This window comes from Schistocerca cancellata, chromosome 1 (genome assembly GCF_023864275.1).
Source record: "Schistocerca cancellata isolate TAMUIC-IGC-003103 chromosome 1, iqSchCanc2.1, whole genome shotgun sequence".
In the NCBI taxonomy this organism is placed as follows: domain Eukaryota; kingdom Metazoa; phylum Arthropoda; class Insecta; order Orthoptera; family Acrididae; genus Schistocerca; species Schistocerca cancellata.
This window is the reverse complement of record NC_064626.1, coordinates 93,307,927-93,321,670: the sequence shown is the minus strand read 5'-3', so window position 1 is coordinate 93,321,670 and position 13,744 is coordinate 93,307,927. Positions and strand designations below refer to the sequence as shown.

General features: G+C 45.1%; 1 protein-coding gene across 1 annotated transcript; it reads left to right on the top strand.

Annotated features, from left to right (window-relative positions):
* Window positions 1-247: 247 nt before the first annotated feature.
* On the top strand, window positions 248-11,300 carry LOC126166079 (cuticle protein 67-like). Its single transcript, XM_049920373.1, has 2 exons — window positions 248-265; window positions 10,698-11,300. The coding sequence occupies exons 1-2, from the start codon at window positions 254-256 to the stop codon at window positions 11,223-11,225; spliced, it is 540 nt and encodes a 179-aa protein (XP_049776330.1). The 5' UTR covers window positions 248-253; the 3' UTR covers window positions 11,226-11,300.
* The last annotated feature ends 2,444 nt before the right edge of the window (window positions 11,301-13,744 follow it).

Sequence of the window (13,744 nt, the reverse complement as noted above, 5' to 3'; positions counted from 1 at the left end):
CAGCGGCAGCGGCAGCGGCAGCGCGGCCCTCGCGAAGTTTCGGCGCTGCGGCTGTGGTGAGGGACGCCGGCGGCGGTCGACGCGAGCGCCCCGCTGACGTAAGCGGGGTCGTCCGTCCGGGGGAGGCTGGAGCTGGAGCTGGAGGCAGCCGCCGCTGTCGGGTGAAAGCCTCCAGGGGCGGCCGCGCTATAAAATGGCGGCGGCGCGGTCAGCGGGGCACAGTCTTCCCAGACAGCACAGCCGACGCACGACAATGGCCCTCAAGGTGAGTCGCCGGCCTGCGGTGGCGCGGACACACTGTACTCGAGGACCGGCAGGGCGCACCAGCCTCTAGCTGCCGTTTGGCGTTGTTGTAGGGATCGCGTGTTGTGGTTGTTGACGCCACCCGAAGACCTACTGCCCAGCGTCATTTCGTACATTTGAGGGGGGCGCTTATGCTGACTGTTACGTCTGTTAATGGACGTACTGACCAACGGTATCTTTTATGAGTTGTAGGGTTGACACACGTTTGGGACTATTCTTGCCGCTGCTGAGCAGCCCAGGCTCCAAATGGTTCAAATGTCTCTATGCACTATGGGACTTAACATCTGAGGTCATCAGTCCCCTAGACTTAGAACTACTTAAAGCTAACTAAGGACATCACACACATCCATTCGAACCTACGACCGTAGCAGCAGCTCGGTTCCAGACTGTAGCGCCTAGAACCGCTCGGCCACAACGGCCGGCAGCTAAAGCTCCATAATTTATATAGCACTGCGGGTTCGTGTGTCTACCACGCCCCATATTGTTACACTAGTAACACTCAAGGAATACTTACGAGGACCATTGAGAAAGGGAGAAACGATGGATCGCAAAATGGAAACCACAGTAAAAATCAAAAATGTTTTATTTGAAACAGTTGTTGATAATTCTTCCGGGTTATAAGGCCGTGGTCCATGGAATTCTTCAATGCCTAACGTTTCGTCCAATACTACGTTGGACATCTTCAGAGGTATGGCTTGTCCTGCTGAGTCGGCAGCCATACCTCTGAAGATGTCCAACGTAGTATTGGACGAAACGTTATGAGTTGAAGAATTCCATGGACCACGGTCATATAACCCGGAAGAATTATCAACAACAGTACCATCCGGTCGTGAAAGCCTTCATTATATGATTATTTGAAACAGCTACACCTTCCAACTACTTTTCTAGGCAGTTCCATCTCTGACTAAAACATTTGTCGTTGCGTTGAACCAACTTACCAATAACCTCGTCACAGAAGGCAGCCTCCCGTGCTTTCTAATTCACTGTGTGCACCAAAGTGTTGTCTTCATAGCCAGCGGTTCATGTGCGCGGAGATGAAAGAGGAGCCAGGTCTGGGCTGTATGGTGGGTGATCAATAACTGCCCATCGAGAACGCTGCAGGAGCATCTTCATTGTCCCTGTAGAGTGCAGCCGAGAACTACTAGGAAGAAGCAACTGCATGGCAGTTACGTCATGTGGGTTTGCATGCAATCGGGCTAAATCTCTCGGTAGGCACGCATACCTGGCATTACTTCTAGGCATCTTTGCGCACTCACTGTGCACTCAGATATGAGAAGAGGGACATGACGCTATCTATGGGCACACCAAAAACACTGCCCAACATGTTTGTGCAAAGCTTCATCGAATTTTCACTGTAGTTTCCATTTCGTGACCTATTATTCCTTACTTTCCGCATAGCCATCGTGTACATGGCGTTCCGAAATTCCCGATTCAAACTTCTGGCATCTGTAGAGGGCCGTCTGTCGTAATATTTTAAATAGAAACCCACGCCCAGAAATGTATCTTTTCTGTTCTAGGACTGTTTCAATTCAGATGTATAACTCATCCATTTCTGTTTGAGAAATTCAATTAGGTGTGACGCAGTAATAAACGGGAAAACAAAGTTGACACTCGGTGCGATGTCTGATGGGAGCGACTGTATATGGGAAATGCTTTTGCGGTCGCTCCGAGCAGCCACCACGCCGAGTGTCAACTTAGTTTGCGCATACAGTACAATTATTAGTAACAATTCGAAAGGAAATAGATCGAAACATCCATCTATACTTAACCACATTTGTTTGTATTGACACTTAAACATTACGTGTCTACATTATTACAATACGAAAAAGAACCCAGCGTATTGTACGTACAGATCAATCTGATGCATTACAGCAGCAGCTCGATGTGACGACCACCATCGTTGTTAGAACTCTGTACACGTCATCCTGCCTGCACTATTGCATACCAGGAAAAGCGACTGTGAGACTTTTCTCTGTCCCTCAGCGAATGTGGACGCGTTACACATCTGAACTGAAACCGCCGTAGAAAGGAAACGGTGCGTTTCTGGACAGGGGATCCTATTCGAAATATTAGTGACCCGCTCCCCTTTACAAGTCCTAGAAGTTTGTAGCTGGAATTTCCGAACACGCTGTATGCAACGTACCGCGGCCCGTATGCAGGTATGTAAGCACCGACATAAAGGCGAAGGATTAGCGTGGAATTCCTGTCTTTCCAACTTGCGTACAGTAAATGCGCAAATTATGGCGACGTTTTTACCAAATAAACCAAATAGGGCCAATGTGCTGTTACTCTTTTCTTGCCTGCCGAAGACAAACACCGTCAGATATCCATCGGGGGCAGCAAGTGTGCTGAAAACCGCCGCTGTAGAATGGTACACCAAGGGGTGCTGCTGCGTAGTGACAACACACATCCGCATATCGCAAATGTCGTAACTCAGAAGTTACGCGAACTCAAGTGGGAGACACTCTAACACCGCCCTATAATCCCGATATCTCTCCATGCGACTGTCATGCCTTCGGTCTCCTAGAAAAGCGATTCTGGACTGTAGGACCTTGGAACGGTAACTATTTGCACAAGCTGCGACACGGTCGCGAATAAAACATTAACCCGAGTATATAATAAGTTTCCTTTACTTCACGTCTATGGTCACAAATTTTTTGGCACCAGACTACCGGTTTCGGTTTACAAAGGCCATCTTCAGTTCTGTTTTATAAACTATTTGATCGCAACTTACAGTAAAGCCATCATTGGTGTAAAAGACGTAGGAAGCGTGCTAGGTGTGCCGCCGCTAGAAATCACCCAACACTGATTTCGATAATTTTTGAATGAAGCTTGAAGTAATGGGTTGTGTCACAATTTGTAACGTTCCGTCCGTCGAATGAGAAAGTTCGCCTCGGCTTTCTCCCGCTGAATATTTCATCGCTCAAGCACTCAGCACAGTAACCCATACGATACAATACACATATCACAGTTCATTCACATTACAGTGTTCTCAAGTACGACCTTGCCGAGCTGGCAGATTGGAATGTCTCACCCCCATACAGTCTCTAGTAATGGGAACAAGGTTACAGCCAGACAGTAACTTAAAAGTGTACTGGTATATGACGTCACAGTTTCTCTATGGTCTAGGACAAAACTTGAGCGCATTAATGCTGTGTTTGAATTTTATATTTCATTTGAGAACTTATTTAGTTTTTAATTATTTATTTGCGTCAGTCTAGATGTACGGCGCAATAGATACAAATGAATACCAAAGCAGAATAAGAGTAGAGTACAATTGGTGATAGAGGATCAGAGAAAGTGGAAGAATAGTCTTAGACTTGATGAAGAAACCACCTTGTCATTCCGATGTACTCTTAGTACATTCTGGAAACAACGCCCAGGCTGTGGCTAAGCCATGTCTCCGCAATATCCTTTCTACCAAGAGTGCTAGTTCTGCATGGTTCGCAGAAGAGCTTCTGTGAAGTTTGGAAGGTAGGAGACGAGGTACTGGCAGAACTAAAGCTGTGAGGACGGGTCGTGAGTCGTGCTTGGGTAGCTCAGTTGGTAGAGTATTTGCCCGCGAAAGGCAAAGGTCCCGAGTTCGACTCTCGGTCCGGCACACAGTTTTAATCTTCCAGGAAATTTCTTGCTCTTAGTAGTTCGAGGAAAGTAAAGCAATCGCAATAAACGGTAGCGTGGAGATATGAACGGCGTTGCTCTTCAATGCGGATGTTATTTACTGTGCCACCTCTCCCTGTCACTATGACCTGTTTTAATTGGCGTTCAGAAATAGAGAAAGGCTTAGGAATACACTACGCAATATACTATCAATGTCACTTAATCAAATTCGTCTGTACGTCAGTGGAGAGGGAAGCACCGTCCCTCTCACACGGCAAACGAACTTTATGACGGTCCAGAAGGTCTTTAGCGTATTGCGACACCTGACGTGTTATCTTGCCAAGACGCGTACACAGCGTTAGAATGGTTTGCAAGTATACTAGTGAACTGAAATCCACGTGTAGAACGCGATTTCAATGCGGACGAAATTACACATGTTAATATTTAATATACTGAAGGGTAAATAAATAAATGTCATGTGACTAGGGTCTCCCGTCGGGTGGACCGTTCGCCGGGTGCAAATATTTCGATTTGACGCCACTTCGGCGATTTGCGCGTCGATGGCGATGAAATGATGATGATTAGGACAACACAACACTCACTCCCTGAGGGGAGAAAACCTCCAACCCAGCTGGGAATCGAACCCGTGCCCTTAGGATGAACATTCTGTCGCGCTGACCACTCAGCTACCGGAGCGGACACTTAAGGGTAACAGTGAATATATGACAGTTGGCCTCTTAACTTGTCGATAACCCCACTTTGATCTATTATCACATACTTCATCTGACTTTCATTACCGGTATATGCTATTTAAAAAAGTGATACCAGCAGAGAGCCATTACGCTGTTCGATTTTCCATATCTACTGTCCATTCAACTCGGTTGGGACAAAAGGGAAAATTGTTGAATGAAGCATGCCATCTCATACTACTCATAAGCTCTCGAGAGAAAAGCCTCTCATTCAGGAAAGACAATAGGCTACATTTATGAAATAAGGGCGCTAATGATGGAATGGCGATTGAGATATCGTTCACCAGTATTTCTGCTGCAGGAAAAGAGACATGGTTTCACAGATGTAATCTCTTGTAGACTCCCCTCCGATCAATACCAAATGAACAGCCGAAGTTGTTGCATAACTACTGCAGCGTTGCAGGATTCATTGCGGTGTCCCGTGCTCGTTCGAGGCTTTATTGTTAGTATGATACCTCTTAGAAAACATTCACAGGGCTCTACGCTGACTTAGAATGATTGCTTATTTTCGTATGAACAACATATGCTTACTGTTGCTTCGTAAGCACTCTAATGCCAAGAAGAGGAATAGAAAATACAGAGACAAGTGACTAACGAGAAACTTTCAACGTGTACATTTCAGTGAAGTCGTTTAATATCTTCACTCGGTTAAAAACAGGATGATTTCATTTCGCTTCGGTCTAATATCGCTATGATAGCGTAAGGCAAGTGATATAAGGCCTGCTCAATTCCTGGAGTAGGTTTTATAGCGAAAGAATAAGCTTCCACTTCCTTGAGAAGCTTTGAAATATAATGACGGGCGTCCCAATTGAAACACGCACATAGAAGCCTGCGAGATGACATTCTGTTGTCTATGTGTAGAAGACCGTTGGTGGAATTAGGAAGACGAGATACTGAACAAGTTATAGGCATTGAAAAATAACATTTCTTCAGTACGTCGGGCAACGCAAAGAAAGTAAATAGATAGATTTGGAAATAGTGTTTTGTAATTGCCTACAGGTATATCTGAAATCCACAATGAGTGTTATTCTTCGAAGGAGTTACGCTGTTATGAAACTTGCTGACGGGCTGAAAACGTGTACTAGATCAATATTAGAACCACATTTTGCGACTCTGAAAGAGGTAACGGCAGATTTAAGCTACGAGATGGTTCTCTTGTATAGCTAATTCCCTTATAGCGTTGCGTCCAAATGGCAAGGTTCCCTGCTAGAGAACCATTCTTCTCACAGCTTTTATCTGCCAGTACGTATCTTAACAGCGCTCATTCCCCTGCAGAGTGAAAGATTCACTACGGAAACGACATTTAGGCTATGGATAACGCATTCTCCGCCGCCGCCTTTCCCTTGTGAGCAATATGTTCCAGTGAAAGTGTTCATGAGGCCCTTTGTGAAATTTGAGAAGTAGGATACAGGTGCTGGCGAATGGCAATACTGAGGTGGGTTTCATGCCCTGCCTGAATAGCCTATTTCATTAGTGTATTGCAGTTTCAAATGGTTCAAATGGCTCTGAGTACTATGGGACGTAACTTCTGAGGTCATCAGTTCCCTAGAACTCAGAACTACTTAAACCTAACTAACCTAAAAACTTCACACACATCCATGCCCAAGGCAGGATTCGAACCTGCGACCGTAGCGGTCGCGCGGTTCCAGACTGTAGCGCCTAGAACCGCTCGGCCACTCTGGTCGGCGTATTCCAGTTTGCAGGCAATGGTATGGAGTCAGGCAATTTAAATCGCTTCCACTACTTACGGAAATCGCAACAGACAAATGTAATGGTAGCTCATCCGTGAGAAATTAGGCTTTCTTCAGCTACCTAGAAACAGAAGGCGTATAAAATCTAGCCGATGGTCAGTAGTTTAGTAACTGATTCATTTACTGATATACTGATTGTCAAGGCTCCACGAATGAGAAATGAACAACCAAATAGGTAAAATTAATGTTCATACTGGATTTGTTTTCTGTGGCACTAACTAGAGTGCGAGAACAAAACAAAACATCTGTCATGAAAGCATCCTGTCAAGACATAGAAAGATGATTTTAATGGCAAAGTGTTGTCTTAGAAAGTCACATGGCGTGCGTACCACAGTAACATGAAGAATTTCCACGTATATATGACGTCTTGCCACAAAGTAATCAAATTGTGGGGACAAAGTTCGAGAATTACCCTGTTTAACGGCTCGCTCATTGAATTACTGCTTAAACTTAATCAGCGGTGGCACGATACCGTATTGTGCAGTTAACCCTCTGTCACCTGTCTCGACGTTACCGCTTAAGAAGCTGTGGTTAACGGTGCCAAAACCACAATTAGGTTAGCAGGCCTATTGTCTGAGGTCCAAGTCACAGCGCTTGCTGCTAGCGCGGCGGGTTTGTCTCTGCACTGTGCAGCGCCCGCGAACATGACACGCAGCTTTCACACTAGAGCAGCAAATGGCTGTCGAAACTTGTCATTCAATATTTGCCGGCTAACCGCAGGAGGCTGCGTTACGACACGCCCGGTCCACGTGGGGACGCATTGAGTAACGCCCTCGGTGTTCCGTCACTAGCAGCAGAAGTTGTCAGCCTCCCGCTCCGATTTAGTGCCGTAATCACTGCGCTGCACGGCAGTAGTGTCACCCTATAGAGAAAAAAATGGTTCAAATGGCTCTGAGCACTACTTAAACCTAACTAACCTAAGGACATCACACACATCCATGCCCGAGGAAGGATTCGAACCTGCAACCGTAGCGGTCGCGCGGTTCCAGGTTCACCCTAAAGAGATATCGATTCATTAGCTTAATTATGTACTTCACGTTTTAAGGAGCTCCGGAACGCCCTATACTTGCAATGTTAAAATAACGCTTATAAATTACATCTTTACTCACAAAGTATTTGAGGTAGGAAGTTGAACTTTTTACAGATTATTTATTGTAATATGGGCTACAACTTAACACAGGGATTTTACAAAATTTTAGTTCAGTTATTAAAGATGATTTTTTTTTCAATTGTAATGAAAATTCACAACATTTTTTTGCAATTTTTTATTTATATATTCAAAAATATACAGTTTTTTGGAAAAAGGCTGTGTTAAATTATGCAGAAGGTACTGTGTAACATTTACTGAAAGTTTGAACAAATATGTTTGGAAGATCCTTAGAAAACATGTAATTAGTATGAGAAAATAAAAGTTTTGGGAATCGAGCGACAAAGATTGGATTAACTTTTTAGTGCATTCCAGGTCCATAGGATGGATTATCTTCATCCTCTGCAAACTCCTCCTCCAGCTTCCTCTTGTTCCTCCTCCTGTTTACTCTTGCTTGTATTTCTAGACTCTTTACAGCCCTGTCTGCAGCCCGAAGGCGTTCCTTGTCTAAAGCAAGCATCGCTCGTACCATGTTAGAACCTATCTTCATTCCCATATTTCTAAATACCTTGCACCTTACAATGTTGCCATCATTGAAAGTCGCAACAGCAACTTTACTTTTACTCATTATTATACTTCAACAAAACAGAGACTCAAGAAACAGAATTAATTACGAATATTTTCGAGATAACGACAGAGTAAATAAACATGAAACAATCGACAATCACACCAGCGATATATATTGAACCATCACAGGTTAGCCACAACACATACTTTATCTCACATCACTAAAATGTACCTGATGAACACGGACTTTAATGATAACACCATTTGACAGCAGTTTAACAGCGCCACAGTGGGATACGCCCATGTAGAACACATTTGAAAAAAAAATTAAAAATAGTTGTAGTCTTCGGAATTGAATAAATTATATATCTATTAAAAGGTAATAGTCTGCAGATTCAGAAAAAGCAAAAAAGTAAAAATTGAACTTTTCATGATTTTGAGCCTTTCCGGAGCCCCTTAAGTGAAGACTTTAAGGTATTTACCCACTCATTAGCAGTTTTGATGTTTTTTCAACTCTAAACTAAAATCGAACGAAGTTACGATGGCACAGAAGTGCAAAAGCATGTAATAATATACCTGATAAATCGTATCCGCTAAGCAGTGAGCGTGTTGGTGTGACTCAGAAAAGACCATGCCTTTGCTAGACAGCAGATTGTTGGTATACGTAATTCGTTTCGAAGCTGAAATATGAAAGTTTCTGGAACCGATACATTCGTACAAATAATTACTCTAGCTGACGAACGTATATAAGATTAAATTCTACATCTGATAGTAATTCTGTAGTAAAACTACTTCTGTTGTGTCCTGTACTAAACAGAGACTGTACCTGCGGCACTTCGTAAGTTGATCTTGTACAGGTAGCCTCGTAGATAGCCCTAGCAGCGATGAACAGAGCAATTCAGGGGCTGCGAATATCGCTGCATTTCAAGACTTTCTAGAGGTTGCGCTTCGCACTCGCTGCAACGTATTGTCCGTTGCCGTCCGGCAATGTTTTCGGGACTTCGCACTGGGATTTTGTTCAGTGAAGAAGAGGAGAGGGGAGTTAATAATGGAACCTTACCAAGAGCAGACAGGTGTTGTACGTACGTACAGCAATTGGCAGGAAGAAATTATATCAGTGAATCTTATATAAGTGTCGTGAACACTGATTTACGTTGTACTAATCTGCCGGCCGCGGTGGTCTAGCGGTTCTAGGCGTGCAGTCCGGAACCGCGCGACTGCTACGGTCGCAGGTTCGAATCCTGCCTCGTGCATGGATGTGTGTGATGTCCTTAGGTTAGTTAGGTTTAATTTGTTCTAAGTTCTAGGCGACTGATGACCTCAGCAGTTAAGTCACATAGTGCTCAGAGCCATTTGAACCATTTTTTTGTACTAATCTGCATGAGTTTCGTGAAAGCGAATTTACTCATAGCAAGACTAATAATGTGCTTCCGGGTGTACTATCAAGCTGTTATTTCGATTTTATGTACAATATTTCGAACAGCGAACCACCCATCTTCTTCAGGCACTGCGAGGTTTGCTGTTGCGTGTACTCCAACCAGTTTCGAGTCTAGGGAGACAGTATAGATAAGAGCAAAACTCGCAACACCTGGAGAATACGGATGGAACGGTTCTCGGCGTACTGTACGCGAAATGAAAATAACTCCGAAGAACACCCGAAGCACGCTATTAATCAGTCGCGCCGAGAAAAATGAGAAAACACAATGAAAAGACTAGGACAGAATTGCGACTATTGTAAGAATTAATGTAATTCGAGCAAGAACAATTGTTTCAAACGAATGAGAGTGAATTGGGCTATTAAATTGGCTGATTTCGTGAATTACGATGAAACAAAGTAAAAATTACACACTCTGCACTAACGTGTTTCATGCTACAACCAGGGCAATTTTCGGCACTAATGTGTTTCATGCTACAACCAGGGCAATTTTCTGCACTAATGTGTTTCATGCTACAACCAGGGCAATTTGACAACTAGAACACAAGTCTCTCCCTATGCGGGAATCACATAACTATGCGAGCACTACGGACAGCAGACACTGGGGCATACGAAGATCTGGGTCCTGGATGTGTGGTCGGCTTGCCGATATTGTTAAGGCAACCGCTCACGACAAGAGGGAAATTCCGGTTCGAGTGCTGGTACGACACTAATTTTCATATGTTTCCAGTAAACTGTATAACTGTTGCGGTACTGTATTCACAGTTTATGATTAGATTTCGCGATGAGATTGCACACACTGGAGTATTTGTAGATGCACAGCAGAGAAGACAGATACCTGTACGTGGCAAGAAAAATTTACCACCTGTGGTTCTGGTGTAATCAGTACATTACCCAACCGATCACCGCATTTTATGTGCATGTTAAGGCAGGTAGAGGTTCAGCCCGCTCCTCTTTTTTTATTCGTATTCTGTGTGGTTCCTCTGCATGGCAGTCAGTAACAATTCGAAGCATTAGTTACGTGAACATAGGTGTATGATACTGTCAGAGGCGAAGCCCATAGGCATCAGCACGAAGGACGATCATTACACTTGGTCCTTCACACGTTAAAAGTAATTTCCAGCAGCTCTTCAAATGACCGGAACATTTACACTCATGTGGCTCTGTTGTCGCGCCGATCAATGACGCTCCTGTCCCATTTACAGATCGCAGTCTTCGCCGCCGTCCTGGCCGTGGCACGCGCCGGCTACCTGGGCGCCCCTGCCGTGGCCTACGGCGCCGCCCCCGCCTACGCCGCCCACGCCTACGCCGCCCCCGCCTACGCCGCCCACGCCGTCGCCCCCGCGGCCATCACCTCCCAGCACTCCAACATCCTGAGGAGCTACGGCAACCTGGGACAGGTGTCCACCTACTCCAAGACCATCGACACCCCCTACTCCAGCGTCAGCAAGTCTGACGTGCGCGTCAGCAACGATGCGCTGGCCCACGTGGCCGCCCCCGTCGCCTACGCCGCCCACGCCGCCCCCGTCGCCTACGCCGCCCACGCCGCCCCTGTGGCCTACGCCGCCCACGCCGCTCCTGTGGCATACGCCGCCCCCGCCGTCCACGCCGCCCCCGCCGTCGTCAAGGCCGCCGCCCCCGCCGTCGGTCTGCTGGGAGTCGCCTACTCCGCCGCCCCTGCCGTCGCCCACATGACCTACTCCAACGGTCTTGGTCTCAGCTACGCCTGGTAATTCCCGAGCACAATCCTGACCTTGTCTCCATCTCTATCTCTCTCTCTCACACACACACACACTTTCATCTGTACATAAACTATTTATACTCTAATAAATGTACTGAAATATAAAATGTTTTGTTCCATTATTCGACCTTATAAGACACTGATGTAACCTGACAGCTCCAAAAGGTCTGGGAAGTGGGATCAGAAAACAAAGAAATAGGGAAGATAGACAAAATGAATCCTCTTCAAAATCTTCTTTAGTGGCCACAGCACACTACAGACAGTTTTTATAAATTATGCGATTTGAAGGTGGAGAGGGGAGAAAGGAAATGGAAGGAACTGATGATATCAACTGCAACGAGACTACGTGCAGAATCAGCAACGGCGAGTGAAAGTGTGTGCCACACTAGGACTCGAACCTCGGATCTCAGGCTTGCTAGGCATTTCCGTTAACCACTGCTCCACCAGGACACTGTAGTCACTGCACATGCGCAAATTATCTTGGCACGCTCGCTGCCCGACTGACATTCCCACCTAGCGCCACCTATCCGCATTTCTCGTCCACGTCCTCCATGCTTGTTAATTTTAGATTCCCGCTGGAGGTCGAACGTACGTGTGCATCTGCACTGAAGCTTGTGGATTCATTGCTCATCGAGGCGAATAAATGGCATGAATGCGTGGTGTCCGTTCTTTCTGTTAAATCCTGCCTAGTCGTCGAATATGGAGTGTCTAGGGAACCTGCTTTCTCGGATCGCTAGACAACATTCAAACAAACCGTATTGATATGCCCGCTAAACCTGCAGGCCAGAACAGGTGATTAGGATAGTGGAAAGGGCCAAGTAAGGTGTCTGTCAGTCTCACCTCAAAATTGTAATTTATTGTAATTTAATAACACATTTACAAACAAAGCGGCACATACCCGAGCTTTTACAACTACGAGTTTCAAACTCCAAATCTTTCGCAGCTGGAGGCCTCCAAACAAGAAATCTTAAAAATCAACAAGGTAAATTTCAAGTGACTGAAGACACGCAGTTACAATTACAAATAATATATATATATATATATATATCACAGCTTGGCTGAAAGCCTCAAGGCAAAAGTGGATAGACAAACATAAACAAAATGCAATACAAACAGCTGAAGGCCGACAGTAAAATTTTGAAGATTTTAAAATAAATTACCATAACCTTTCAAAGGCAGAAGACTGCAATGTTTTGCTTAAAGGGTAATTTTAAAAAGAAGTTTTTAAGCGGCTGAAGGCCCACACTAGATTTTCCAAAATTCAAAAATACCATAAACTTTTAGGGGCAGAAGGCCGCAATGTTTAAGCTTGAAAGGTAGTTTTAAGAATAAGCTTCCAAGCGGCTGAAGGCCCACAATTAATTTTCCAAAATTAAAAAAAATATATAACCATAAGCCTTAAGTTTTAAGTAGCTGAAACCGCACTGAAAGAAAAGACAACACAACGGCAATAACCTTTCAGCAAATATCCACTTGCTGGAATTCAAACTTACTTATACGCAGGTGAAGACCTTTAATTTACATAAAACACATTAGAACCAAGAATTTTTTTAAATCATTGGCTATGATACGTTACAAACAGACAGTTAAACACCGGTGAGAAAGCTAGTAAAGACAACGGCACTCAGAAGCCTCCAGGGGGTCGTTCTGCCCTCGTTCACTTCGGTGAGACAGGTGGTGAGCCCAACTACACTTGATCCGTCGGAACCCAGCCTAGGTACAGCCAGGCATCGACCGACAAAACGATTTGTTTCCTCCAATCGGTACATGAGAACTCAAACACAATATGTTACGGAAGTAATTATCTACAATCAAATGTGTACATGTACTAAGCTGTCAAAACTACACACCGTGTTGGACAGCAACAACAGGTGAGGAAAGTACACTGCCTGGAATTACGTTAGTGGCCAGGGCAGATAATCGGAACACTAACGGCCACAGGGCAGAAAATTCCGCTGGTGCACTTGAATTGTAGTCAACCAATAGAGTTAATTCCATTGCATGGTGTCGAAATTTTCAGCAATACAAACACTCGGTGTTGCTCACAGGAAAACCTCCCCAACAGCGAACCACCGAAACGAACCACACAACATGAATGGACGTGGCTTAGGTACTAAAAACACCACTCAACTTTGACGTCCTGGGTCGGTGAGCCACGAAGCTCGCAGCGATTGGATAGCTCCACACATGCTCCGACACTGCACAGGGACCGCCAGCGGACCCAGCCGACTGCACCGCGTGGCGATGTCCTCCCTGGTGCGCACCAAACGACCGACTGCCCGCACACCTAGCCGGGAACTCTATCCACAAGACCAAAGATGGTACACGGCGCAAGTACAGGGTGTTTCAAAAATTACCGGTATATTTGAAACGGCGATAAAAACTAAACGAGCAGCGATAGAAATACACCGTTTGTTGCAAAATGCTTGGGACAACAGTACATTTTCAGGCGGACAAACTTTCGAAATTACAGTAGTTACAATTTTCAACAACAGATGGCGCTGCAAGTGA